General features: G+C 36.7%; 1 protein-coding gene across 2 annotated transcripts in view; it reads left to right on the top strand.

Annotated features, from left to right (window-relative positions):
• Positions 1–26,511, top strand: part of LOC129360811 (glycine receptor subunit alpha-4-like) — a 47,199-nt gene extending 20,688 nt beyond the window's left edge. The window contains exons 2-10 of one of the 2 annotated variants that reach the window (XM_055031245.1): positions 7,477–7,607; positions 8,165–8,232; positions 10,042–10,265; positions 13,291–13,373; positions 18,647–18,784; positions 18,984–19,198; positions 20,107–20,256; positions 22,363–22,473; positions 25,584–26,511. In XM_055031245.1, coding sequence (XP_054887220.1) covers positions 7,477–7,607; positions 8,165–8,232; positions 10,042–10,265; positions 13,291–13,373; positions 18,647–18,784; positions 18,984–19,198; positions 20,107–20,256; positions 22,363–22,473; positions 25,584–25,874 — 1,411 coding nt within the window. In that variant the 3' untranslated portion in view covers positions 25,875–26,511. The remainder of the gene's footprint in view (positions 1–7,476; positions 7,608–8,164; positions 8,233–10,041; positions 10,266–13,290; positions 13,374–18,646; positions 18,785–18,983; positions 19,199–20,106; positions 20,257–22,362; positions 22,474–25,583) is intronic. The other variant, XM_055031246.1, reaches the window with a different exon arrangement.
• The last annotated feature ends 424 nt before the right edge of the window (positions 26,512–26,935 follow it).

Raw genomic sequence — 26,935 nt, 5'->3', positions numbered from 1 at the left:
TATTCTGTTGTGACATTGTGACAGCAACGAGAGGTTGGAGAAACTGCTGATCCACTTTCTTCAGATTAAACACAGTGGGATACGGACAGATAAATGAATTAAATCATAAACAGAAGGATATTATATTTCACACAAATATGGATTTCAGCTCACTAGACCAGAATTGATGAGAGTGCTAAAGATTAGTTAAGGCTGCATTGGAACAGCCTGGGGTGGTAGTTGGAGTTCAGAGTCAGAGAAACAGGAGCATAATTCTGTCATCAAGCCACAGCGCGCGGTGCCCCGGTTATCACCGTGGCACAAGCCTGGAAACATCCGTTTGTTACGTTCTCTGCAGATGTCAAAGCTCAGTCACAAGATTAAAGATTGCAGTGCAAATTAGTTCACATGAGCGACGGCACAGAGTTGTTATTCACAGTGGATTAATAAAAATCATGACACTCGAGTGTTCAAAACAGAGCGATTTGAAAAGAGTTGTGCCTCAAAGTCAACGAAAGTTCATGGGTGGAGTAATTATTGTTTAGTGCAAAGAATATTGAGCGTAATGAGAATGGGAAAATGGTTATGCAGCTGAGGGTAAGCCACTGTGCTTCATGCTCCAGTTCTGATGTTCAGATGCATTTGTTGGTTTTTTTTAGCAGTGGACACAGATCAGCATGACACCTCTCTAATGTGAGCTGAGCTCATTTTTTGTTTAGCTAACTTTAACTTCCTCTAAATTAATTTTTCCAGATGAATGATAATTTAATTAGTTGTTTTGTAAACTTTCAGTTTAATATAATTCAACATCTGTGTTGATGTTTCGGTTATCAACTCCGAATTCATCAAGTAGTTGGATGATTATACACATGCTTTTATTTTTAAGTGGCTGTTTATGTTCTATCTTTTTTGCTACAAGTTATTAAATTTAACAGCCTGAACGGTACCATAAAAAATTATTTGCTTTGGTCATTTTTAAGATATATATTTTTTAATATTCCAAATAAAATATTTTCAAATTTAGGTGTAGTCAACTTTAAATACGATCGAGAAAAAATGCATGTAAAACTTTCCTCCTTTCACCTGCAAGTTTTATTATACGGGAGATTAATCAACAAGCATAACCACAGCCCACACAACACTCCCTTGTGGCTCTGCCATTACATAAAAGTTAGAAGTGGATCAATCTTTGCACATAATTTGACCCTGAAAAAGAAATGTAACTTGAAAGGCTATTGAATTGCACAATCATTACAGGGAAGTATTAAAATTGAAAAGTAAGCTATCTTTCCCCACTTCTTATCTGTAAAATTCAAGGACAAACTACAAGATATGATAAACTCACTGAAACTGTTGGGAAAAAAATCCCTAGTGTTTGTTTGATTGTTTTTGTTTTTTGTTTTTTTACTATTTCAGTTACTAATTTACTTTTCATTGTAGGTTTGTTTTTTTCTCTATGCGTAGTCTTATTTAATCCTTGATTATATTTCACTTGTACATGTTTAGGAGTTGCTTTTTTCAAGATCCAAGATATCTGATATTGATGCCATAGTTGTTATAATTAGAGCTTCAAAGGTTAGCAAAAATAACGTTTTAGTAAGCAGAACCCACCACTTCTTTCAGTCCGAACCACCATCGATTCTGATACATTTTTTAGCAATTTGAGCTACATCTCCAGCAATGGGAATATGAGCGTCAGAACTGAATTACAAAGCCATGAAAGAATGTAGTACAGTCTTACGAATCATTTTTCTTTTACATCACGTTGAGGGCTGCAAGAGGAATTATAATTTCTGCTGAGAAACATAAGGTCATGTCCTCCAGGTGGCCTCTTCTGGCTGAATAAAGGAGGTGAAAGGAAGCAAAAAATGATTCAGGAATGGTGCACAAGTAGTTTTAGGTATTATTGTTGCCTACAGGTCTTAAAAATTTCAGTCCAATTAGGCATCTAAAGGATGTGATATAATAAGTGAGAAGATGCATGAAATCCCCACTGAGCAGTTTGCAGATCTTAAAGTTTATGCTTGTTTACCACTGTAAGTATTACAAAATAATTTTGCCTTGTTTTCTTTTAGTTTGTGTGTGATTGAGCCTATAAATAATAAACATGGCATGAAACAGATATATGGCGTCTGTTTCTGTTTAAAAGAACAAACTTTTCATAACTGGTACTGTGGAAAATCATAAAAGTTTGAGCACCTCTAAACTGTATTATTTCAATGTAATTTAATGGCATTGTGGGGCAGAAGGTCTCTGAAGGTGTGTGTGTGTCGGGGGGTGGGGGTGTCGGCATCACATCAGTCATAAAAACAAATTTTAAATCTTCAAGAAGAAAGGACTTAAGTTTCCTCACAATGAATAAGGTTGAGCACTCTAACCAGGGTGTTTTTTTAATAACAAGATATTTTTCCAGGCTCATATTGACACAGTCACCCATAATATTGTGTTGAAAGTAGAAATTTTCTTGCATCCATATGCAGTTGTGTTTCACCTTTGATCCAGCTTTGCTTTTGTAACCCGGTACATTCGCTCACTAACGAGGCTGTGACAGTTTTAAACTTGCCATAAAATGGATGGAAAGAAATTAGTTGCACATTCTAACCGGCAGTCTGGTGGCAACGCTCAAATAAAAAGGAATGCAGGGGAAGCAAAAGGTCAGGCTAATTAAATATCAGCAGAGAACATCTTACTAAATGAATCCTTCAAACAAAGGACCAATAAACACACTTATAGAGTGTACTGAAAAACCTATTGCAGATAACTTTGTAGCTTAACATCGGGAATAACTGCTTTTCATAAGTGTACCTTATATCAGGTCACCTTATCCACTGACTATAATCTGCTGGTGAGTTGGATCCAGTGACTGCTTTGTATAAAGAACATGAAGGAGCTGATGCCTAAAGTTCATTGGTGCCCGCCACTCCAGCTGTTAAGCCGCTGTTAGTTGAATTGGGCATCTTCTCTTCAGAGATTTTCAGCATCTACTAATATGAAGAAACTCCAGGTCCCACCGAGAATCTGCTGTAGGGACCATAATATGTCTTAGAATGAGCTGGACAGTTTTGCTACAAAGAAGAAAGACTACACAGAAGATATTCTCACTATGTCACCAACATGAAAGCAGTCCTATTAGAAATGCAAGATGCTGTTTGGAGAGGCGAAATGGTCCAAGTGAGAAAGCAAAGAAAAAAGGAAATCTTTTCCTGCTGGGGGTGAGAAGTTCAGCTGTTGAACTCAACAGGAAAAGTTTCGCATCATTAATCCCTGAATAGTTTTGCAAAAATAGTCTTTATTGCTTCTTAAAAGTAGAAATCATTCACTGTAGTCTCGCTTATCTCCAGCGCTAACTGAATGGTTCATCGCAGTACAACATAAAGAGACAATGGACAAACAACCAGGCACATGCCCACTAATATTTAATGTGTGTGTGATTGTGTTTTTGGACTGCCAGAGTACCCGGAGACAAATCATATGTTTAACAAGCAAACTCCATTCAGAAAGAAACAGGCCAGGTTTCCAAGCCAAACTTTCTCATGCCATCCACACCTCCACCATGCAGCCCAGAGTGACATTTTTACAAATCCGTTATGACATCCCTAGTCACCAATTTCTGTTACATTTTCAACACATTTTCTCTGTTATTTGACAGTCATGTTTCAAGCTGATGTTCAGATAAGTCTGATTTTACACTGCAGCTCACACATTTATAACTTGTTAATATAGGCTGGCAGTTTCCATTAACAAAAGATCAGAAGGGTATTTTTAGAGAAGTGGAGAGCCAACAAAATGCTTTAATATTCACTATTTTTCAGCCCAGAAGAGTTTAATAAATGGTATACTGCCACTGAGGGTTTCCATATCACTCCATCTTCCCGTGCAACTTTGTTTGTACGAGAGCATGTGTGAGAAATAAAAGCATGAATAAAAGGCTACAAAGCAGATTAAAATTAGTAGCAGATAATCTGATGTTTACAATTTCTGTTAGTGTTTGAATTTGCAGAGACATAACTTCATATAGTAAGACACCTTTCAGTTAAAAAGCATTTTGCAAAAGAGGACAATAAAAAGTATTAGGCAGTCCAATTAATAAAATGCATTAACTAATTGACAGTGATTAGTGCAGAGGTTGGCAACCCAACATGTTGAAAGAGCCATATTGGACCCAAAAAACAAATCTGTTTGGAACCGCAAAAAAAGTAAAAGCCTTATATAAGGCTTATAAAGAAGGCAAAACAGGCTCTGGGTGTTTATATTAGCGTATTATCAAAACGACTAAGTGTATATATATATAAGTAGTATTCATGATTAAATGTTTATTTTCCCTGCAGTGCATCCTGGAAGGAATGACGCACCACGTGACTCCTCTGTTGTACGATGGTGCTTTATGTTTAACTCGGAAAATCTGCCCCCAAATGCAGTTTGCATAACGACGATCGCTCTTTGTAAATAATCACCGTTAAGCGTGTGATAAAAAAAACAACAAATGGAGTATAATAAAATTACAGCCTTTTGAAAACGTAAAGTATATAAAATTAAATTAGAGCCACTAGGGCAGCGCTAAAGAGCCGCATGTGGCTCTGTAGCCGCGGGTCGCTGACCCCTGACCCCTGGATTAGTGGGAGCACCTCCATGAAATCCAGTTTTGTCATTTTGTTGCTGTGAGGTATGCAGGGTTGTCTCAACTCAAAAACATTAAAAAGACATAAAAACATGAGCAATCTTAAAGAACCTGTCTCAGATAACCAAACTATTCCAAACTATTCTATGTTCATCATTTTACAGTGAATGAAGGGAACAGAACATTTTTATCATTTTTAGTAAAACCCTAAAACTGAACCAATTTGTTTTCTTTACAATGACCCTGTTTAAATTTGTTTGTAGATGTTTCCATGCACAAAACTGAAGCAGTTTTTCCTCAAAGATCAAGAAATGTACTTCCCTCTCTTGGTACGCATGCTGAATACTGACAATAAATACCGGTGAGCGAGACTGGAAAGTGTTTTGTGAACCAGCTGTGGATTTGTAAAACATTACTGAATAAAGAATGGATAACAGAAAAGCAAATGACTGGTCAACAGAAAACTTTGTTTACGAAAGGTAGTAACAAGCTGTCAAATGTGATAAATTGCCTCCTCATGTCAGGAAGAAAGTGAAATAATGAGCCATGACCAGCATTAAGTCCCTATAGGTACAAAACACAACATTAAATCTACAAAGAGAACTAGAGAGCTCATTAATATAACAAAATAAAAAAAATAAAAAACACCAGAGATAAAATATCATCAGTGCAAATATTCACATCAGATATCACTGAACATTTGAAACTTTTAATCTAGGATGAAGAATCACAATCAAAACTCAATGGATCTCTGCAGCCGTGATATAATTTTAGATAGAGAAATAGAATAAACCTGAATAACAACTGAATGATCTGTTCTCTCCTTGACTCAGCTTGCAAAATACTATCTGGTCCCGTGTCAGAGATGATAAAGTGTATCCAGAATTGAAGCTCTTGCTAAGGATGTGTTTGAATGAATTGCGTGCAAATCTGAATTTACAAATCCTTTTTGGAAATTGTAGGTTGCGTTCACCGTCCTCCCGCATTCATTTATCTGTATTTGGATTCTTAGCAGCTTTCATTGTGACAAAGGAAGAAACTATTCCACTTTTTCTTGTATAGCATAAAATATCATTAAGATTAACTGAAGTTTGTGGTTGTAATATGGGAAAATGTGAAACAGTTTCAGGGATATTAACATTTTTGCAAGGCTGTAAAGTTGGTTTGTTAGAAAACAACAAAAATCTATATGAAAATAATTAAAAAATGAATTGAATGCTGCTTTTTTCAGTACCTCTGAAAACATCTCTTCTGTTCTTGAAATTGTGCTTGTATAATTATCCCAATTTAAAGAAAATGGGGGGATAATGACTTGTTTTGCTGTCTGCAATGTCTAAGACTTGTTCTTTGACTCTGTTAATTGCAGTGTTTTTGTTGTGAAACTGTTTGCTATTTTTACACAAATATCTGCATTGTTTTTTTGTTTTTTTTAAAAAGACTAAACTACTGACAGCTCCACTTGCAAAGTGGTGGAATTGGCATTTATTCTATTTCCACTATAGTGACAGTAAATCCTCACCAATAATGTGCGGAGTGAAATAAACAAGCCGGTTAGGAATGATGAGATAATGAGACACAACCTGAGTTTGAATTTCTATTTGCAGCCTAAACTACAAGGCACAAATATATCACAATGTCAATCCAGCATCTCTGTGACCTGAAATGTTCTCCACAAAGACCTCCAGCCTGCAGTCCCTGACTGTGCAGTTTATGTGACTGTAGATAGAGCTAAGAGGTTCTAAGATTGATGGATCAGAAACTGGCTCCACACACACTCCCAGGAACACGGTACATCAGCAAAGCTGCCTCGGGATTGAACCTGCCATCTCTACTACAGAGCTTTAGATCAAGACAGATCGTGAACTATTTACAGTTGTATCAAAATCACGCGGTGCAACATGCTGAGCTATAGCAGGGGCCAAACTGAACTCTGATCCATTATGATCCAGGATTTCGTTTTTTTATCTTTACCTTTACCTTTAAACATTTTTCTTCCACTTCCTTCCTCTTCTCAATTTGACTCCTGCCTGTTGGTAATTCCTGTCAGTGGTTGTTTGAGCCTCTCTGGAGCTCCAATCAACTCGTTCCTCTCCCCTGTGTGACGTTCATAGCATTCCAATTGAGCCATCATTCTGTCAGACTTACCCCTGCTAAGGCAGCAGCAGTGGGAATCACAGGAAAGGGACAAGTTTACCTCAACTTCTCTGTTCCTTCTCTGCATTCGTAGCCTAACAAGTGCAATGAGACACAGACAACATGCAAAAGAGTTGAATCGTTCTTTACCAACTCATTTGATCTAATTTTCATTCTCATTTCTCTCTGGATTATTTTGTTAGCAGACTTGCTGATTTGTTCGATTCTATTTTCTATTTTAAACAAATAATTGACTATTGATTCATTATGGATCAATGGTTAATTAGATCAAAATGAGTTCCAATCAATTAATTAATGACCTCTGCTTTTAAATTATTTTAATGCTGTAGAAAAACCTCCATCCAGAAGAGGGCACTGCTGCATCCTTGAGCAGAGTCATTGACACAGAAACAAAGATGGTGGAGCTATTTTTGAACTGAACAGGGTCTGGTGAGGGATGCAAAGTGCGCTTTTTGGGGTTGTTCTTTGAAATATAAACACTGCAAAACCACCATGTATGTTGTGCAGCACAAGTCAGAATCCTGCGATAATCTGATTTAGGTGTGTTGAAGCAGATTGGAGATGCATTTGCAATAATTTATTAGAATATATAATATATAAGTTTAGAAATTTGCACTTGAACCCCGACAAAAAAGAAGAAGAAGTTCAAAGCACTTAAAACACTTACTCTGTACGGTTTTTAAATCACTCATGCTTTGCTTGTTCCTTGTCTTTTGGGGTTTCAGACTGAGCTCCTGTAAGGAGGAGACAAAGCCCCCGGGGCGGGTCGGACCACAGCTTTCACCTTCTGACTTCCTGGACAAACTCATGGGGAGAACGTCAGGATACGATGCACGCATCAGACCCAACTTCAAAGGTGCGTTGTATGCACCAGCATATTATCACAACTACCATCAATAAAATCCCAAAACAGACACATGGAAACAAGATAAATGCCTGCAAACACTCTGCAGTGAAAGCACATCTTTTGTTTCACAATATTTTCCATCAAGAATGATCATAGCAACTTTCTTTCGATGTTCGAAAAATTATCTTATTGGCTGACAACAAGTTGGAGCCAAAGTTTAGCAATTTCAGTCACTACCTGATTGATTAGTGCTTCAGTTGTTTAAACAGTCCCAACATTTCTGTTTTCTAATTCAACACTCCGCTTACCTTTTCCACTCGGACAGAAATAAAGTTCCAGTTTCTTCCAAATCAAAGGTAGAGCAGCAATCACTTGATTTCCTGTAACATTCTCAGCTGCAATCAATGCACGAAGATTAAAAGTAATGAAGAAACTGCTGACATTTTTCAGAAGCCTCAGGAGATGTACAGTATAATGGGTAGCTTTAACGTGTGCAGCGGTTTAATCTCATAAATCCCAACTTATGGGAGCGATGTGTACATTCAGTCTGTTGTTTCTTCCCTCAGGCCCTCCTGTGAATGTCACCTGCAATATTTTCATCAACAGCTTTGGGTCTATTACAGAAACTACTATGGTAAGTCAACAACTTTTACTTTTTCAGAATAAAAATTGATTGAAATAGATTCCTATATATTAGTTTTAAGATATCTATATTAACCGTCGCTCTACCATCTCCCTAGTTAATACAAAGCAACTCTCAACCAGTTCTTTTCTCTTCCTTGATCTTCTTGCTTATTAATCCCCATACTGCTGGAGCCTCTCATTTCTGTTTCCTGGAGCACAGCAGCGCAACCTTCAGAGACCAACGGGTCACTGACATGCTGATAATGAACTGTCCACTCAGCAATTAAAATGAAAAATTGAAAAACTGAAATGAAAGAGAGAGGGGAGTGAAGAGGTCTGCATTGATAGTGTTATTGCTGCTGGGTCAGCGCAATACAGTCGTGAACTGTTTAAGGGGATCTGAGGGAGTTCCAGAGGAGCAGTCCTCCCCGGTTACAACCAGAACGACGGCACTCGCGATTACAATGTGCTGCTGAACCAAAGTCAGTAAAAACCTGCAGAAAGCTTAAAGAAATAACAATGTAGCCCAGTTTGAACTATTAGAATATATAAACTAGAGGATGAATCAAAACTTTTGCACAGTTCTTTATATTTTAATATTCTAATGAGCCATGGATGCAGTGTTATAAATATTACTTACTGCAACACATGCAATACTTGGTTGAAAATATTCCATCCATCCATCCACTGTGCATACCTGCTAATCCCTGTGGGGTCACGCCAGTTCATGACGGGGCATCCAGCCACACATATTTGGTCAGATATAAAAATATGTAGTTAAACCCAGAATAATTCATAACTCTACAGGATTTAGAGTTATGACTATTTTCCTTCAACTGAGACTTTTCTTTTTTCTTATAGAAAATGAGACGAGTGTTTCTCAAAAGACGATGAGTCTCAATTTTGGAAAAAGAAAGTCTGGTTTAATTTACATTTTATCAATGTATATCCTCCTCATTTATCAATAGAAAATATAACTATTGCAAGCCCTCTTCTAACTGATGATCCGCTTTTTGCATTTCTAATCTGTTATTTTGATAATTTCTTTTTGGTGAATGGCTCCTAAGATTTGAGGTTGGAAAACCTACTGGCGATCACCCTCATTTATTTAGCTCCTTTCATACATTTTCTGTCAAATTCAAGTCAAATAAATAATAATCAAATTATAAATAAGTGCTTCCCTGTCTAACCCAAGCCAATTACCCATAACCTCTGGTTCCAAATCCATATTGCTAATCCAACATTAGCTGCCTTACAGTCATTCACTATTTCATACAAAATCCCTGCAGAGGCAGAAATCACACTGTTTTCAATGAATGAAACAAAGCAATATTCCCTAATACTACAGGGACTCCAAGTTATTGATATTACTGCCAGTGTTGGTAAAATTAAAAGGCAGTTTGAAATCTCCCACGAGTATGAAAAATTTTGAACTTAATTATGCAGTGACCTGATTTTTTTATTATTATTAAAAAAGAGGAATATCTTACAAATTGATGTTTCTTTTTGATATAGCTCTGCCCCATTTTCACATTCCAGTTAAATTTAAAATGTTCCTGAATTATAGAATCAAATGAAAGTCATAAATCCTTTGATGCAAGTGATGTTTACAACTGCTGCCATTTGTTCATTGCGTTCAGTTTTTCTTGACAATGCCAGACATATTTTACATTTTTAAAATAATTTTAATCGATAGCTAAGTCTAATATGTTTATAACAAGCAACATAGTATCTGTCATCCTTACATCTTTAAAATTAGCAGAAAAATCCATCTCTGTTTGTTGTATGTTTTCCATAACTACCTTGAGTTCTTCCACAGGACTACCGACTCAACGTGTTTCTACGGCAAATATGGAACGACCCTCGGTTGGCGTACAACGAATACCCAGACGACTCCCTGGACCTGGATCCTTCCATGCTGGATTCGATCTGGAAACCTGATCTGTTCTTTGCAAATGAGAAGGGAGCCAATTTCCATGAGGTCACGACAGATAATAAGCTGCTGCGGATTTTCCAAGATGGGAATGTTCTTTACAGCATCAGGTGAGTGAAGTCAAAACATGGACAGCAAAACCATTGGATGTGGATGGGTAATTAGAAACCAAATTAACTTCTAGTTGTCTAAAAATCGAATGTAGGTTATTTATTTGTCCTTTTTTGATTCCGCATTCCAGTTGGACTGCCTTAGTCGTATCCTTTCCCTTCACAAACATGTACTAAGTAACCAAAGTCAACTCTGAGTTGATTGAATCCCACTAAGTGTCATGTGGAAAAACAGCTCAAATCAAAAATGTCTCTCAGTACGGTCCAAGAGAGGCAGACAGCAAAGAAATCCCATCATGCAGAACATCTCGACTTCTGTGGATTGCCAAATTTCCAAAGACAAGCACCCTCTGCATCTGTCCACTCATCAAAAGGGATGGAGGGAGCATGGTGAAAAAGATTTAATGAAAATGCCAAACAGAAAGCGTGTGACAGGCTTTGATGGAAGTTTTTAAATGACACTCTGCACTGGGGAAAGGAAATCTTACCGATTTAAGCGTAGCACCAGAGAAGAGGATCTTATTTCTAGTCATGACATGGATGTCACAGTTAAATCTTTTTTCTATTTTCCATAACCATTTTGTTCTGTTTAATGTTGAGTGGCAGATGGATATTGTTCTGGTTCCTACTGGACAAAAAAAAAGCACTCCTGATACTCCAGCATCACATTTCAGATTCAAAACATTATAGCTTCCTTGTTTTCAAAAGGTAAATATTATTGGCTAAATGTAATGATTCCCAAGGGGTTAAGCCACACATATAAGTACAAGATGAAATGTAAAGTTCACAATAAATATGTAAATGCATTGCGAATTTTACCGCTATTCTTCTGATTTTTCACCCACTAACATTGCAGCAGCACTACAAATTAAAAATATGTAAAGTTATCTAAAAATACTATTGACAAGGCAAAAAAACAGTAAATATCTGATTACAATCATGGAGATTCCTGTAGTTCTTGACCAGGTTTTCACACACTGCATCAGGCGGTTTAGATCCCTCAGGGATTTTTCAGGTTTCAGGGCTGTTGGTAGGAAACAGTTTCCTCCAAACTAGCTTGGCTCGATCAGAACCTTCAAATGCTTCTTATGGAGTCACTATGTAAACAGCCTTAGATGCCCTGGCTGTTTGTTTTGCCTCATTGTCCTGCAGAAAGATCCAGCATTGACCCATATTCAGTTCTCTTACTGGGGGAATAAGGAAATCTCTCGATACGTTGCTCCAATATGGAGGAAAGCACTATGATGCTTACCACAATGTTTTATGGTTTCGATCTCATCTGACATGCCTTGCTTTGATGCACCCTCTGAATCATCCAGATAGTCACTTGCAAATTTCAGAAGGGCCTGGACATGAGTTGCCATAGTAAAATGTATCCCCTTCTAAATGGGAGCAGATTTAACAGTTTCTTCCACAGACAGTCCCAGCCAGATTTATCAAGAGGTTTGACTGACAGCAGTATGAGGAAACAATAAAAACACATCTACAAAGTATTAATGGGAATTTAAATAAAATTATGTAACCATAAAGTCATTTTTTTTTATTAAGTACAGTTTTAAGTAAGGTATAAACACTAAACCTGCTTTTTACAAAGTGCAAAAAGGTCATACCAAAGTTACTAAAGAGAAAACTGATTTCTACTGGCCTAAAATTTAGAAATATTATTTAATTTTATTATTTCTATACAAATAGAATCAAAGAGGAATTGACAGGCATCTTGAATTTCTTCCATTTTTGAGTAATTTCGCCAACAACTGTTGCTCACTCACCAACTTGTTTGTTTATCCCAACCTTGTGTAGCTCTACAGTTTTGTCCCTGATGTCCCGAGTCAACTGGAGAGATAGGACTTTGATTAAGTATGTGGACAGGTGTTTTTACACAGGTAACAAATTCAAACAAGTTCACTTAACACATGAACTTAGTGGAGGATTGGAGAGCTTCTTACAGATGAACAAACAGGTCTATGAGAGGCAGGATTGTTGCTGGTTGGTTGATGATTAAAAACTTATTTTGTACAATAAAATGCTAATTTATTATTTAAAAATCAAACAATTTCATTTAGCTTTTTTTCTCTCACGTTTGTGGACAAAAAATGCAAAAACGTTCATTCCTTTTAAAGAAGAAACTCAAAAATATCTTCCCCACTGTAAAAAGATCTTTCAGTTTAAAGCAGGTGGTTATTCCTGGATAAAACACTCCTTAATGTCACCAAAATGAGCCATTCTCAATTTAAGTACACCAGGTTTAAGCATAATCTAGGGTTTAGAAATAATGACACTCACAAATGCACTGATTTGAAAGCTGAAGAGAGACAAAACATTTGTGTCAGCATCACTCAGATCAACGTTTCCAATCCACCGAGCGACTGAGCTGTCACGTAGCTGATTTGCTTCCTAGCTGCGTTTGGTAATTATGAATCAAATCAACCTGAAATACATGACACTGTTTAAGCTGTGTGTGAGAATTCAATCAGTGGGGTATTTGTAGTTTGTTCTTCTTCTGTAGGAAATAATATTGTATCATCATAGCACATTATCAGATGGATGTGAGTGTGTTTATTGCTGGAGGCTCTTGTCTCGCCTCTGGGCAATGCATTACAGCGGGTAATTACACAGCTTTCCTTCAGTCAGACTCTTAAATAGCTTTCTCCATCTTTCCTCTCTGAGAATCATTGGAGCCATAAAGCTTCAACTGCACAACAAATGAAGTCAGGATGCCTACAACAATTACTTCTCATTTACTTGTGGTGCAATGACTGAACAAATGGTAACTCAAGATGTTTTTCAATCTTCTGTCATTGAGGGAAGTTTACCTCTTGTGCCCTTTCTTTATTAAGACTTTATAGACATTTGCATTCTGTAAAGTGGTAAGCAAAGTACATTTGTGCTTATAAAATTGACTGTTATGTCAATCTGTAATCTTACTATGTCTCCCTATGTCTGGAATCATTTCCCTGACCTCTTTAAGGCCTTCTCATATTCCCTATGGCTCCACATCTTTTTTTCCAATCTGTTTCTGTCTCAGGTTGACTCTAATCCTGTCCTGCCCTATGGACTTGAAGAATTTCCCAATGGACATTCAGACCTGCACCATGCAGCTTGAAAGCTGTGAGTTTTCATTTCTTCCTCTTCCTTTATTCTCTTACATATTTTTTTTAATCTCTTTTGTGTTCCAGTCTTTGCCTTGCTTTACATGGCTGTAATCCAAGGAATACTAACTCTGTATGACAGTGGTGTTGTTCCAGTGTACCTCGTTTCACAAGTTACCATAGTACAAATTTGATTGCAAAAATAAAAGCTCAATTGTTTCCACATATTTTTGGAAACAAGCACCATGTCCAAACGGGTTCACTGTTTCTTAAAGAATAATGCACGTTAAAAATCTGTCCAAAAGGAGAGTAGCAGAGTTTTTAGCTACATGAGTCCCAGGCAGTCTGGAAAAATATTTGTTTCTAGACTTTAATATTGTCCCACCTCCTTTCTCTATATCATTTCTTCTTTCTCTGCCACCTTTCTTTCATGTTCTTCATAGCTTCTCTATTCTTCTTCATTCCTGATTTACTTCCTTTCTCATCCCATTTTCTTTCTACATTGTATTGTTTTACTTTGTGTACTTCCTTTGTTTACCTTTTGTTCTTTCTTCGCATCTCGAAGCCCTCCTTCCTTTTGTCCTTCCTTTGTTTCTTTTCTTTCTGATTTTATTCTGTAATTTCTTACTTTTGTCTTCCCTTCTGGATTTCCTTTCTTGTCTTTCTTTTGAAGGACAACAAAAGTTTGTTCTTCTTTGAAAGAAGAACAAACTACTCAAGTTTGCTCTTCCTTCCTTCTTTTCTTCTTTCCTTCCTTCCTTCCTTAATTTCTGTTTTTAGATTTTCCATATGGATTAAGTAAAAATATCTACCAAATATTTGTAAGGAAGTTTAGTATTTTAGACTTGAAAGTGAGAATTAAAAAACAGAATGAAAGCACATATGGAGGTTAACTTAAGTCAACAATGCAATGAAGAGTGAGAAGAACCAGTCATCTTGTTACAAAAGTAAGAGTTGTGTGACTTCAAAATTATTTTAAGCTATATATTCAAATAAAATTAAAAAGTAAGGTCCTATAAAAGTTACTGGAAGTTATTTTTTTAAGGTACTCTAGTGTATGTAGTCACTAAAATCCTCTGATTAGGCACTTAAAATCCCATAAGACGAAGGAGATAGAGGAGCATATATATTATTCATAGCAGGACGTCTTACAAAAAAGATATATTTGTCTCCTACTTCAAACTCCACACTTATAGTTCTGACACTCTTTACAGTTCCTATAAAATCAAAGAAACTGAAGATGAGTTCTGGATTAAAAATACGGCGGGACACGCAAACCCATTTCTTTCAGGCATTCTTCAAAATGGGAAACATCAAACACCATTCATATAAGGCAGATACATGCTGCCTTAGCAAATGGCAGCAGGAAAATACTTAATTACTGTTACAAACATGGTTAGACAAGGGAAAAATGAATGATTAATGATGTTTTCATACTATTTCACACACAACTGGAATGCTTAAATGTGGGATAATTTATACACTGGAAACATTTTCAAAGGTTACTGCAATGAATGAAATGGAATAAATGTTATTCTCTCTTTTTAGTCGCTCCTTACCTTTAGCAGAGATAAGATCTGCCCTTATGAAACCAATTTCCAGGATATAAATAATAAAACTTTATTTCAGTGTCCCTTTTATTATTATGTGAGTCACCGCTGTGCCCAGAGGTGATTTAGTTCTTTATCACAGGGAATTTAAGCTTACCAAAGGGTGAAACAGACAAAGAACCTGTGTCATAAAGTAATCTCTGCAGAAGGATGTTCCACAAATAAGGAAAGCTGGTGGTGTTTCTTATATTTTTATCTGATCCAATAACAATTTGTTTCGGTGTTTGTGAAACTATCCTCCATGGTCTCCAATAAGCAACTTGATTTATTTCTGTAATTAACACAAGGACAAACAATTCAAAACAAAAATAGCACAACAGATATTAACTTTATCCTGTAAAGCTGTTGTTATGACTTGGTCAAATTAAACTCTTTCATAAGAGGACTCTATAATTTTTCTGGTCGGACTCCCATTCCATCCATTTCTCAACTCGTCTTTGTAAGGGTTGTGATGTTCTAGGTCTGGAAAACTCAGGCGTTTTAATGGCTCTATTAAAAACCAAGTTGCAGGAGCTGCTAATCTATGTTACAAATATTTTACAAATATAATATTAGTTCAGAAAAATTTGAAAAACTGTGATGTCTAATTTATCTATTCTTGTTTTACCAAAATAATGTACTAACTGTAGAAAATGTATGTACTACAGTATCATTTAATTGTTTGAAGATATTTGTTTCATGAAGCTTGCTATTTTAGAAGTATATTCTCATAAGCATAGTATTAGCAATACATAATAAACGAATTGTATTATATATTTAAAGTAGATTTTATTTTTGTTCTTTAATTACCATCATTTTTTCTGTTGGTCTCTATATATTTATTAAACATTATTTTATTTCAAGGCTAATATTTGAATATAATGAGGGAAACTATTGAGCAGTCAGCTTCTTAGAGGAGAGTTTCACTTATTAGCCTTTTTATATTTAAGTAAAATTTTTAAATTGGTCCATAAAATTCAGATAATCCCATAGTAAATCTTGCAGTTTTACTCATTTGTATTCATTTACAACAGTGTGAGTATTTAGTGTTGTTTGTTCTTGTTTTACTTTAGTTGCTTATATTAATTTTGTTCCTTTGGTTTTAGTTAATCAGTAGGGAAAATATATTGATTAACTGGTATTTGAGTTCTAATACTAATGACTCCAAGTTCTTGTCAGATTTTTTATGGTGATTAAAGCTCATCTCCACTAAAGTCCAAATTGTGCTGAATATAACATCTCCTTGTGTCTGTTTTAGCTTTAGAGCGAGAATGTTTTAATGCTTGAAACAGATTTAAATAGATTGATGAAACTGCAGCTTAACAATGTAAATAAACAAAAACAAAAGGTGAAATATTTTGTCCTCCAAGTGTAAAAACTAAAGGGAGAATTGTGGACTTTAAAGGTGTGTGAGTGTGTTTTGGTTTGAGTTACTGTATCACTTTCCGCTGCCATTAGAGGAGAGGTAATCATTTCTGATTAAAAGCCCAGTGAGAATACTTGGCCTTGTGTTGACAAGTGCTAGTATACCACCCAAGGGTGCAATCACCTTGGCTGGAGCCTAACATTGAGAGGACATTATAGGTTTTACTGTCACTACTGAAAATGTGCCTACACCATCTGTTAGAGAGGAAAAAACAGGTGTAATCGTCCAGACTTCAGGATCCAGGGCCAATCTTCTGCTTGGCCTTTTCATGCCACTGGCTTATTTAGTTATATAAAAAGCTCCAAGCATGGGATTTTTTTCTATTCTGACACATCAGAGCTCCAAATACACAGCTTATAAGATGTTCTCCTACCTTGCGTTGTCAGCGTTCAGTAATCTTAAACCTACTTTCTATCTTCAATGATCGATGAAAAGAATGGAAGAGAGACTGAGACGGTGGCTGTGAAGCATTTCACTTGATGAATGGCTTTTAAACATAAGGAAGTGGATCACATGTGACGAATGGACCTCGCTTCACAATCCCAGACAATCTGGCTCAGGAATTTTTTTTTGTCTGCTACATGAGTCGGTCATGTTTGCCAAACCTTCTGTCAATAGTTGTAATTGACAGAAGCAAAGCAGACCGTTGTATTGTCTTAGGAAGGCATTGGCATTCTCCTCGGTTATTGTGGGAGGATGTGTGAGTGACAGTTCTTCTCAAGAACAAAATAAGTGTGTTTTTGTGGAAGTGTTTCTCTAACGTGAGGTACAGCGCTGGATGTAGCGTCTTGAATAATTGATGTCTTTGCAGCTCAGGCCCTGAAGGTTCCCAGTAGATGTAAGCATTGTTCAGATGCTCAAGGAGATTTGCGGTGTTTCATGCTGCATGTATTTTTGCCACAACAAAAACTGCACATTTCTGAAAACACATAACATCTTAAATAAATGCATATCAACAAGTACCACATATCCTTGCATTTTGTGCAAGGATATGTCATTTTTTTCCCTCAGTGTTCTGCATAAGAACCTCAAAATTAATCATTTTATTGTTTAAACATGCAAGGTGAAATTTTAAGTGGACATTTAAAGCAAAACTATATAATAATTTGTTGGTTCCATTTTTTTTCCATAAACTAATGTATATTTAAGAAATAATGAAATACCAAAAATGTTACATATTTCTATTGAATCTTTGTTTTGATTCATAAAACTGACTAATAATTCCTTTAAATGAATTACAAATAACTTCTTGGACTTAATATTGAAGTGTTAATTTGTATGTTGTTGCAAATACAATATTTATCTATTTGAGCTGAAAAGTATTCATACTTCTGACAAATTTTGGTTTGGAGTAGTTTGATTTATCAACAAATGTATTCTTATTTTGGAAGTAATATTAAGATTTTTAATGCACTTTAAAAATCTTAATCTTTTACTAAGCACTTTAGCTAATTTTGAAAATGTTTAACACACTTATCTTCTACCAGATTAATGCTTCCAGATAAATTCTGAAGCACTAATTCACTCAACAGTTAGTTTTAAAGGAAATCTGAAGCAGCTTCTGGCAGAAGATTATTACTGTGTGTCACTCTTATTGAGGTCATGACCTGCTAACAGCTCAATTTCAATATTTCACAGGAACTATTTTTATATTAAATCTACTTGTTCTCCTACATTTCTCTCTAAATCAGTGCAGTTGTTCTTGGAGATCACTTTAACCTATTTGTAATTTTTGAACAGTGGTGGTCAACACACCTGAATTAAATGACAGTTCATTTGTGGACCTCTACAACTCTGCAGCCCATGTAGCAACAAGGTCATTAACGGTGGTTGGGGAGGATTTCTGCAGCTAATTAAGAGATATAAACTGTCAGAAATGCAGATAAAGAGATGGTTATTGCAACCATCTCTTCTTTTAATATGGCCATCATTAGTACCAGAGGTCAAACCTGGCAAAAAAACTTTAATTTTCAATGTCAGAGGGTCTCCGGTTGTCTCTCCAGACCTTGGAAAATCCAGTAGTAATGGAAAATCATGGGGCAGCACAGTCTGCAAGACAGCATCCCTTCTCTTGTCTGTCGGCTCTGCTTACTGAGTTGTGTCTAGTTATATAACCAGAACTGTCAGAAGGAGGATGGACAATGTTGAGCTGTGTTGCTTTAGTAGGTGCACTTACTTAAAAAACATGGACATGTTTATTTCCTCATAAAGAGGAAATCATTTATCTCTGGACTGAATATCGTCTGTTTCTTCATGTCCTATTTTCCTCTTTCACAGTCGGTTACACCATGAATGACCTGATCTTTGAGTGGCTGTCTGACAACCCTGTTCAAGTGGCTGATGATCTCACACTCCCACAGTTTGTGCTGAAAGAAGAAAAGGACTTGGGCTACTGCACAAAGCACTACAACACAGGTGAATGAATGAATTCCACTTAAAGTCTTAAAAAAGCAATGACCCAATAACAGCCAGTACATAGTGTGCATCTCTTTTCAAACTTTCTGCTTTGATATAGTTACATTGACAATAGGAGATTTATATTTTTCATTAAAAAACAAACAAACACAAAGAAGAGCCATGAGTCTGAGTTTAATATTTCATGCTGTTCCATCAGGTAAATTCACCTGCATTGAGGTGAAGTTCCACCTGGAACGGCAGATGGGTTACTACCTGATCCAGATGTACATCCCTTCGCTCCTCATCGTTATCCTCTCCTGGGTTTCCTTTTGGATAAACATGGACGCTGCGCCGGCCAGAGTTGGTCTGGGTATCACCACAGTGCTGACGATGACCACGCAGAGCTCTGGTTCTAGAGCTTCTCTGCCGAAGGTAAGCCTGCAAGACTGGCTATATTTCTACTGTTTTCTGGTTAAAATACACGAAAGTAGCCTGAGATATCAAGACAAACTTAGATAGAATCACAGTAGTGCAGACAAAAGCAACACAACTCTGCTGCATTCAAAAGTCAATTTACATATTACATAATGATGTTGTATTTATGTTTGTCTTGTTTGCTACAATCCATGTTTTATTTTGTTTCTGTATTTCTGATTTGAAACAAAGATGTTTTTGGAGGGGATGAAGGGGAGACAATATGAGGAGAGGAAGTAAAACTTCTGCCAGTACTTCAAAATAATCTATTTGGCATAGCATTTGGTTTGGTTCTATTATTTCCTGATTATACCAGAAACAGTGAAGGCAGCAGAAACTTAATCTCAGCTACATACATGTAAAAGTAGCTGCACTTTTGATTTAAGAAACAAAACTACGTTGTTAAATCATTCAGGGAAAGATTTACTTTGGCGTGACAGACTTTGAAGGATTTGGTCATAATTTTGTATAATTTAGATCCTGTTAAGAGATGATGACAGAAAACTATAATGGATGCAGAATTTCCCTTTTCTCTGTTCCAGTGCTTGCTTCTTTAACAGCCAGTAAATTGCTGCCTAATTAAGTGAAGTCTCTATGCTTTGCTCCAGTATCACTGATGTGCTTTGACATGTCGTCTTTTATGAATGACACAGCTGGGGCACTCCCCGAGTCTTGGTCGTGACCTGTCTGATCGCTACGTTTCAGCTGCCTACAACTCACTGACTCATTTCAATTCTAGGTCATCCCAGACATGAGATTCGGTGAAACCCACAGCAGAAAAACGGGTGGAGTGTGAACCACCCACAAATTTTCCTTCAGCCTTATTGATTGGCTTTTGATTACCCTGTCATGTTTCCTGTTCTCAGGTGTCCTATGTGAAGGCCATTGACATATGGATGGCGGTGTGCCTTCTGTTTGTGTTTGCCGCCTTGCTGGAGTATGCAGCCGTCAACTTTGTCTCGAGGCAACACAAGGAGTTCATCAGGCTGAGGAAAAAGCAACGGCAGCAGAGAATAGTAAGTGTAAATTGTGCAGGCACCCACACAGCTGAAGGATGTCTCCAGGAAATAAAACATTCAGCCATCACAAGATGCAGTTGATTCCTAAAAAGTAGGCCCAAGATAAACCGCACACATTCAGCAGCACAACACCTTGTCAGCTCCTATAATGTTGACTTATGCCTCTTGTTATTGTGGCGTGCTACGTATCCTGGACCTGACAACATCAACACGCTACAGCTGGCTGTCAAGTTAGATGAGGAAGATGTGCTCATCTCAGCGCGGCTCATTTTCATGTTGAGCACTGACCTGTGAGGACCTTCGAGAATCTTTATTTTTGTCACACCATTTGATACAGAGAAACAACCTTTCCATGACTGTAGAAACTGGGATGCAGTGGTTCCATTACACAGCTTTTATACGTTTAAATATTGGATATTAGTAAGCAGTTAATATCTTATTTGCAGTATTGAATGTCAGACTTTTGTGGCTCTTTTTGTATCAAGAAGCACAAACATAATGTTAAATCAGGGTAGAAAAGCCCTGTGTTAAAAAGTTTACACTTATTTGTAACATTCGTAACTTAATGGCCACAAGATTAAAAAACAGTTCTTAGAATGGCTTGAAAATTGACTTAAATTGATTGGTGGGTCAATGTAAAAAAAGAAAAACAGCATAACTCAGCCATAAATCTCCAATTGGTGCATCTATATCCACTTTATACATTTGGTGCAACTTAAGATTTGAGTATATGTTCATCATCTTTCTTCCCCTCTTTTGTTGTTGTGTTACTTTCATCTTGTTTTATTTGTTTTGCTTTTAAATTAGTTAAGTTTCTTCATGCTCTTAGTTTATGCTTTAAATGTTGATGAAACACCAAGTAGTTATAGTTGTAGACATTCGGCGTAACATTTCCAGTAAATGTTTTAGTTTTGATAAGGAACACTTTTCACACAACAATACGCCTACCACAGTGGATTCAGCTTAAAGACAGACAAGTAACAGTTATTTTTCCATAGACAAGACATCTTGACAATCCCATTAAATGCCTTAGAGAGTGGGCAGCCTCAGACGTGTTCTCTGTAAATGTAGAAGAGTTTACTGGGCAGTCTGCCATCCGCCATCAATACAGAGGAGAGAAAGTAATGGTCTTTCAGGGAAAAAGATGTTTGATGTTCACATCAGTAGCAGATTTACTCCCCCAGAGATGTTTGAGGTCACAAACTATCCATCTGAGAGGTATTACCACGTGACCCGATTAATTTCACTAGACAGAAGTTGTGAGTTAAGTGGAGACTACAAAACCAGACAAACATAGGGTTAACGAAAGATTATGTCTTGCCTTGATCTTTAGAAATAAGTCAAATATTTCATCTTTACTTCCATGTATAGTCTTTCTTAAAACGGTTTGAATTTACTGCACGAAGAGTATCAATTTCGCTCTAGAAACTTTTTTCTTAATCTCAGGCATAGTCCACATGTAGCCAAATATCTGGGAAAACAAATCAATTTTTATGGGCTTTTGCTTTCATCCACATCAAAATTGCATTTAATACTATTAAAAACAATTATTTACAAAAACTCTGACCAAAGTGGAGATTTGTGAAAAATGTATCATATCCACATAGTCACTTTAACACCATTCCCAGTCAACATAGGCTTGTGTTTGATTAATTCTATATTGTTATATAGAATTAATCTACATAGTTTAACCCAAATATGTATCACCATAAAAGTAACTCCTTGCGTCATGTTTAATTCCTAACAGGAAGTCCAGTTTTTTTTTTCTTTTTTTAAGCAATCCAATTCGTTGACAGGTTTTAGCATTGTGCTACACTGCCCCCTGTGGGTTTGGCATGTTTAAAACAACACTCTGAACCCTGATTTGTGCAGGTTCATGTGGATGAAAATCTAATACATTTTTTTAACAATGCGGTGGAAATATTAGTTGTTATAAATACCTGGTTAAGTGTGTACAAAGCCTCAGCTATTATACTGAATCATCACCTCTTTTGTATCTGCTGTTTTGATTTGAAATTTTCAAACCAGAATCCTGAATAACTAAATTAAAGTTCAAGTCAAAGCACTAACGTTCCCCCCCCCCTTTTATCCTTTTCGATGAAGGCGACTGGCAGTCGAGCTGCAAGCGTTGAGTCTTTGCGGAAACCCAATGACATTCCTGGTAACAACTCAGCCTACAGAAATCTGAGTCAGCATTGCAGCGCCTGTGCAAGGGTAAAAAAAAAAAAAAAACGAATGAAGTCCATGTCAACCCTGACCTTCCAACCCAATTTCTGTCTGTGCCTCCAGCCACCCAAATTGATTGTGTTGTGAAAGTTTTACCTCAAATGTGAATTTATCCTGCTGTATTTCTCACAGCCAAACCCACGTCCGTTTTCATGAAACCTTTGCTGCTCACCTCCCGATCCTTCATACCAGTATTTTACTAACTTCAAATTTCTGCCCTTTATTGTCCCTGTTGTGTTGCTTGTTGAAATAGTTTAGACTTCTTTTTGCTCTCTTTCTTATTTTTCTTAAACCTTTCAAAGAATTGTGGCATTAACTGAGACAGCTGTTTCTCTTGCTTGTTTGCTGTTTTTGTTTTATCTCCATACTGAAAACATAAAAAGCTTAAATTAGGACTGTATTTCTGTATTACTGTATGTAACATAATTGGGTAATTCTCTGAATTTGGTGCATTTTGTGTCTCACAGCTGTCCATTGCTAGCTGATGTGGACTTGTTGTGGTTTACACAATATTTAAATGCATTAAAACATGCATATAAGCAAATAATTTAATTCCTATTTTAAATGAGAAAATATGTTATTCCATTTATTCCAGAAATGGAATAACAAAATTTTAGTGTACATTTGATAATTTCTTGCCAATGATGCGTCAAAACGCTGTCTACTTTTTTGTATTAATAAATGGATGGCAGAAAGGAGTTTTTGTTTTTATTTTATTACAGAATCTGAACCAGGTGAAGCTAAAAATGCCACTTGAAGAGTTCTGAGTTGAACATATTTACAAATAAAGAAGGTCTTTCATTTCAAATGCAAAATGTATTTAAAATGAATATTTGTAATTTTTGTACAGTTTAAGTTAAATTGCTGCTCTGACTGTGTTGTTCTTTCAGCAAATGGTCATTTGCTAAGTCTGTAAACTCCAGGTAAAGATTAATCGATCACTAAATTCTTCCAATAATCAATTAATATGATTAATTTGATTAATTATGTCAGCCATGAGAACACGTCTTCCCTGTGTGACATAACAAAAGCTCCAAAAGAAATAAGCTAGGATATTGGGGGAAAAGTGGTGGACCTCCAGAAGTCTGTTTCATCCTTCAGTGTAATTTCCAGGAGCCTAAAGGTGCCGCCTGCACTTTTCCAATGGTGATGTGCATCAACATGTTCCGGAAAGAAATAGCATCTGGTTCCCAGAGAGGAAAATATGTTGGTGTTGTTGCTGCTGTGAGAACGGAGCTCAGATTAGGAGCAATAATTATCTTTGGAGGACCGTACTTTTAGATCCTAGCACATGACATACTGTATCATTTAAGAACGAGTACGAGGAATAATTAAGCTGTGCTACAGGAGCAACAACTCCCTATAGCTTGGCTGTGTGGTGCAATTTGTCTTTTGGATGTCAAACAGCAACCATAAAGTACTTCATAACAACTCTACTGTGATAGAATGATCTCTATATGAAGTTAAATTAGCAGATTTGTCTAAACTCTAGAGATCGGAGCGGTCAGTTATAGGGAAATTGACTTAAAGACAAATTTAGAGCCAGTTCTCATTCACATTAGTAGCATAATATCTGACGGGAGCTTTCAGTGTCTCTGTTCCGAGTATGTCCAGAATTTGGCAGCTGTCAGTGTTGGTGAGAGAGAAATGAAGAGTTGAAACGGTCGGATCAGAGCTTTCAGAGGTCTTCACACTGACTGCTAATCATCCAATTTAGATCACACATCTTCACTTCCTCCCGTTAAACTGAATCTCCGCAAGTGTCAGAGAGGCTGTCAGAGTTAAGCTGCGTGTCTATAAATATTCACTTCAAAGGGCAGAAGCAATGTTTCATTCACTGTAAAAATATCCGTCTTTATTTAAAAAAAAGCATGAAGCCAAAAGTGGAATCATTGCTTTGTGCTTTCTAAAACATTTATAAGATTAGTAGATTTTGTAAACATCTGCATGGGATATTGATGAAGATGAGCTTTAAATATTGTGTTTCTAATTAAAATGTCATACCTCACACACATTTGGCAATGTTTTTGTTGTCAGTTTTTTCCTCTAGCATATATAAAAACAATCCATCAATTAATACACTTAATTACATAACCAGACAAATCCAATAAAAAATGTGCTGAAACAAGAAGATGCCACAGATTAGCTGGGCAAACTGAACTCAAAATTAAAAAAAAAAAGTTTGACTAAGTGGAGCCTGTCTTATCAAGTGACCTTTTGTTGTAGAATAGGGAGGTTACTGCGACAAAGACCACTCTGTCATTTAAAGTGAACTTTGATCTAAGACTATTTTCACACAGCAAGTAAATGTGATCCATATCCGACTTTGATATGGCAATCTCAACGGCCCAAATCTGATCCTTTGACCTCCAAAAATATCCGATTTGTACGACTCCCATATGTGGCATTCAATAGTTTTCAAAGTACTTGCAGTCAGAACGGTCATGTCACATTTTATTTGGCTTTTGCATAATTTATGTTAGATACCAAATACGTTTTGTGCGTCAAAAACATGTCCGATGCTTCAAGTTCACTTGACATTTTGGTCTACACCTAGTGTTTTGTGCACCTGATTTACATTCAGTCTATATTTGGTGCTTCGAGGGCACATAAGATGCATTAAAATCGCTCTAGCCACTGTTTAAAATTGCACCATGCTAGATGCAAGAAATGCACCGCAATGTACCTCCACATAGACTTTGAATGTAAGCTAGACACGCAAATCTTGTTTGGTGTGAACGCACCATAATTCTGCACAGGAAGAAGCCAGACATGGTCAATTCAAACATAAACAATAGTTGAAGAAAGCAACTTTTATTTTTTCTTAGCTTCCTTTGCAACAATACTGTCTATTCTCGTTCAACAACTTTAAAATTACTGTGCGGCATCTGCGTTTTTCTTTTTGCGTATTTGAATTGTTAAACCGTTTATATTGAGAGTTTGTTTTTGTTTTTTTTATTTTCAGAAAATGCTTTCACGCCTATTTTTACTGCTAGTTTTGAGCAACTTGTCACCAGATACATCTGGTAATCCCTGAGTTAAAAACACAGAGAGAAAAGCCACTAAAAAAACGTTTTCTCCTGTGTTTGCTCCGACAGGAGGAGGAACTCATGCGGGAGAGCCGAGGATTTTACTTCCGTGGTTATGGACTTGGTCACTGCCTGCAAACCAAAGATGGGACTGCAGTGGAAGGGCCCACGGTGTTCTCCCCTTTGCCCCCGGTCACTATGTATGATGGTGAAGTTCTTCACAAGCGTTTCGTTGACCGGGCCAAACGGATCGACACCATATCCAGAGCCGTCTTTCCCTTGAGCTTTCTCATATTCAACATCTTCTACTGGATCACCTACAAAGTGCTGCGACACGAGGACATCCATGCAAACTTGTAAAATGCTTTCTGCTGACATTATGTTAATGTTTTTCTCAAAACCAAAACTGCCTGTTTGACCCATTACAGTGAGTAAAAAGAAAAAAGAAGTATGAAGAAGCATCACGGCTTCTCAAAGCCAGAACTAGAAATTACAAAAATGTTGTGCTCAGGTGCGTCTTCAGGATCTCAGACGTGAAAAGGAAGGAGTGGCTTCTCGCTGGTGTTACCGGTCACCTTCTCGTACGTGTGTTTGTTTGAGTTGCTTGGATCAATCAAAATGGCGCTAACAGCTGTGGGTTTTATTTCAGATGATGGTTCAAGAATTTAGAAAAGTTGATCCTAGCTGAATGAGACATGCTGACTTGAATTTTGACACTACGCAGCTTTAAATGAATGTTTTTGACAATAAAAAGTTAAAGGAAAATTTTTTACAACTTTAGATTATCACATTGGTATATGGGTTATGGGGACTTTGATATTTATCAATATTCAGTTAGTGAATCAGTAAATCAATTTTAAGTATGTGATCAGTAGATTATGTATGTATGTATGTCTGTATGTAAGACAGTGTATTAAAATGTATATAAACAAAGCTGTCCAACTGCTCAAAGCACAAATATGTATTTCCTTTTGTCAAAATGTAAATAAATTGTTATTCTGCCAGGAAACAAGATAAGATTTCACTTCTCTTTAATCAAAATATTCAGGCGATTACTTAAAAAAAAGAAGTGTGCATTAGAAACTCAGTCACATCCTGACTGCGTGACGCACAATTACTTTCCTATTTCAGCCCACTAATAGCTCCCATCAGCTCAAAATTCCCAAGAGGGCACATAGCTTAAAGTATAAGCAGAAACTAAATCCTGAAATGCAAATATTACAGAAAACAGGTAGTCCGTTCAAATCTGCAGCTCAGAAATTTGTGTGTACAATTTATATGCAACAAAGCTCTTGATACATGGGATGGATGGGATATGTTTATTTTCCAGTGTCAGGGGAGGATTTGAGGGTGTGGGAATGCAAAGGTGAGGTGGGGAGGGTAGGGAGGGAGGACCAATGGGTTTTTTAATGGGAAATCAG

The sequence above is a fragment of the Poeciliopsis prolifica genome, unplaced genomic scaffold, assembly GCF_027474105.1.
Source record: "Poeciliopsis prolifica strain line A6 unplaced genomic scaffold, Auburn_PproV2 SCAFFOLD006, whole genome shotgun sequence".
Classification (NCBI taxonomy): Eukaryota; Metazoa; Chordata; class Actinopteri; order Cyprinodontiformes; family Poeciliidae; genus Poeciliopsis; species Poeciliopsis prolifica.
This window is presented reverse-complemented; position numbering and strand designations above follow the sequence as displayed.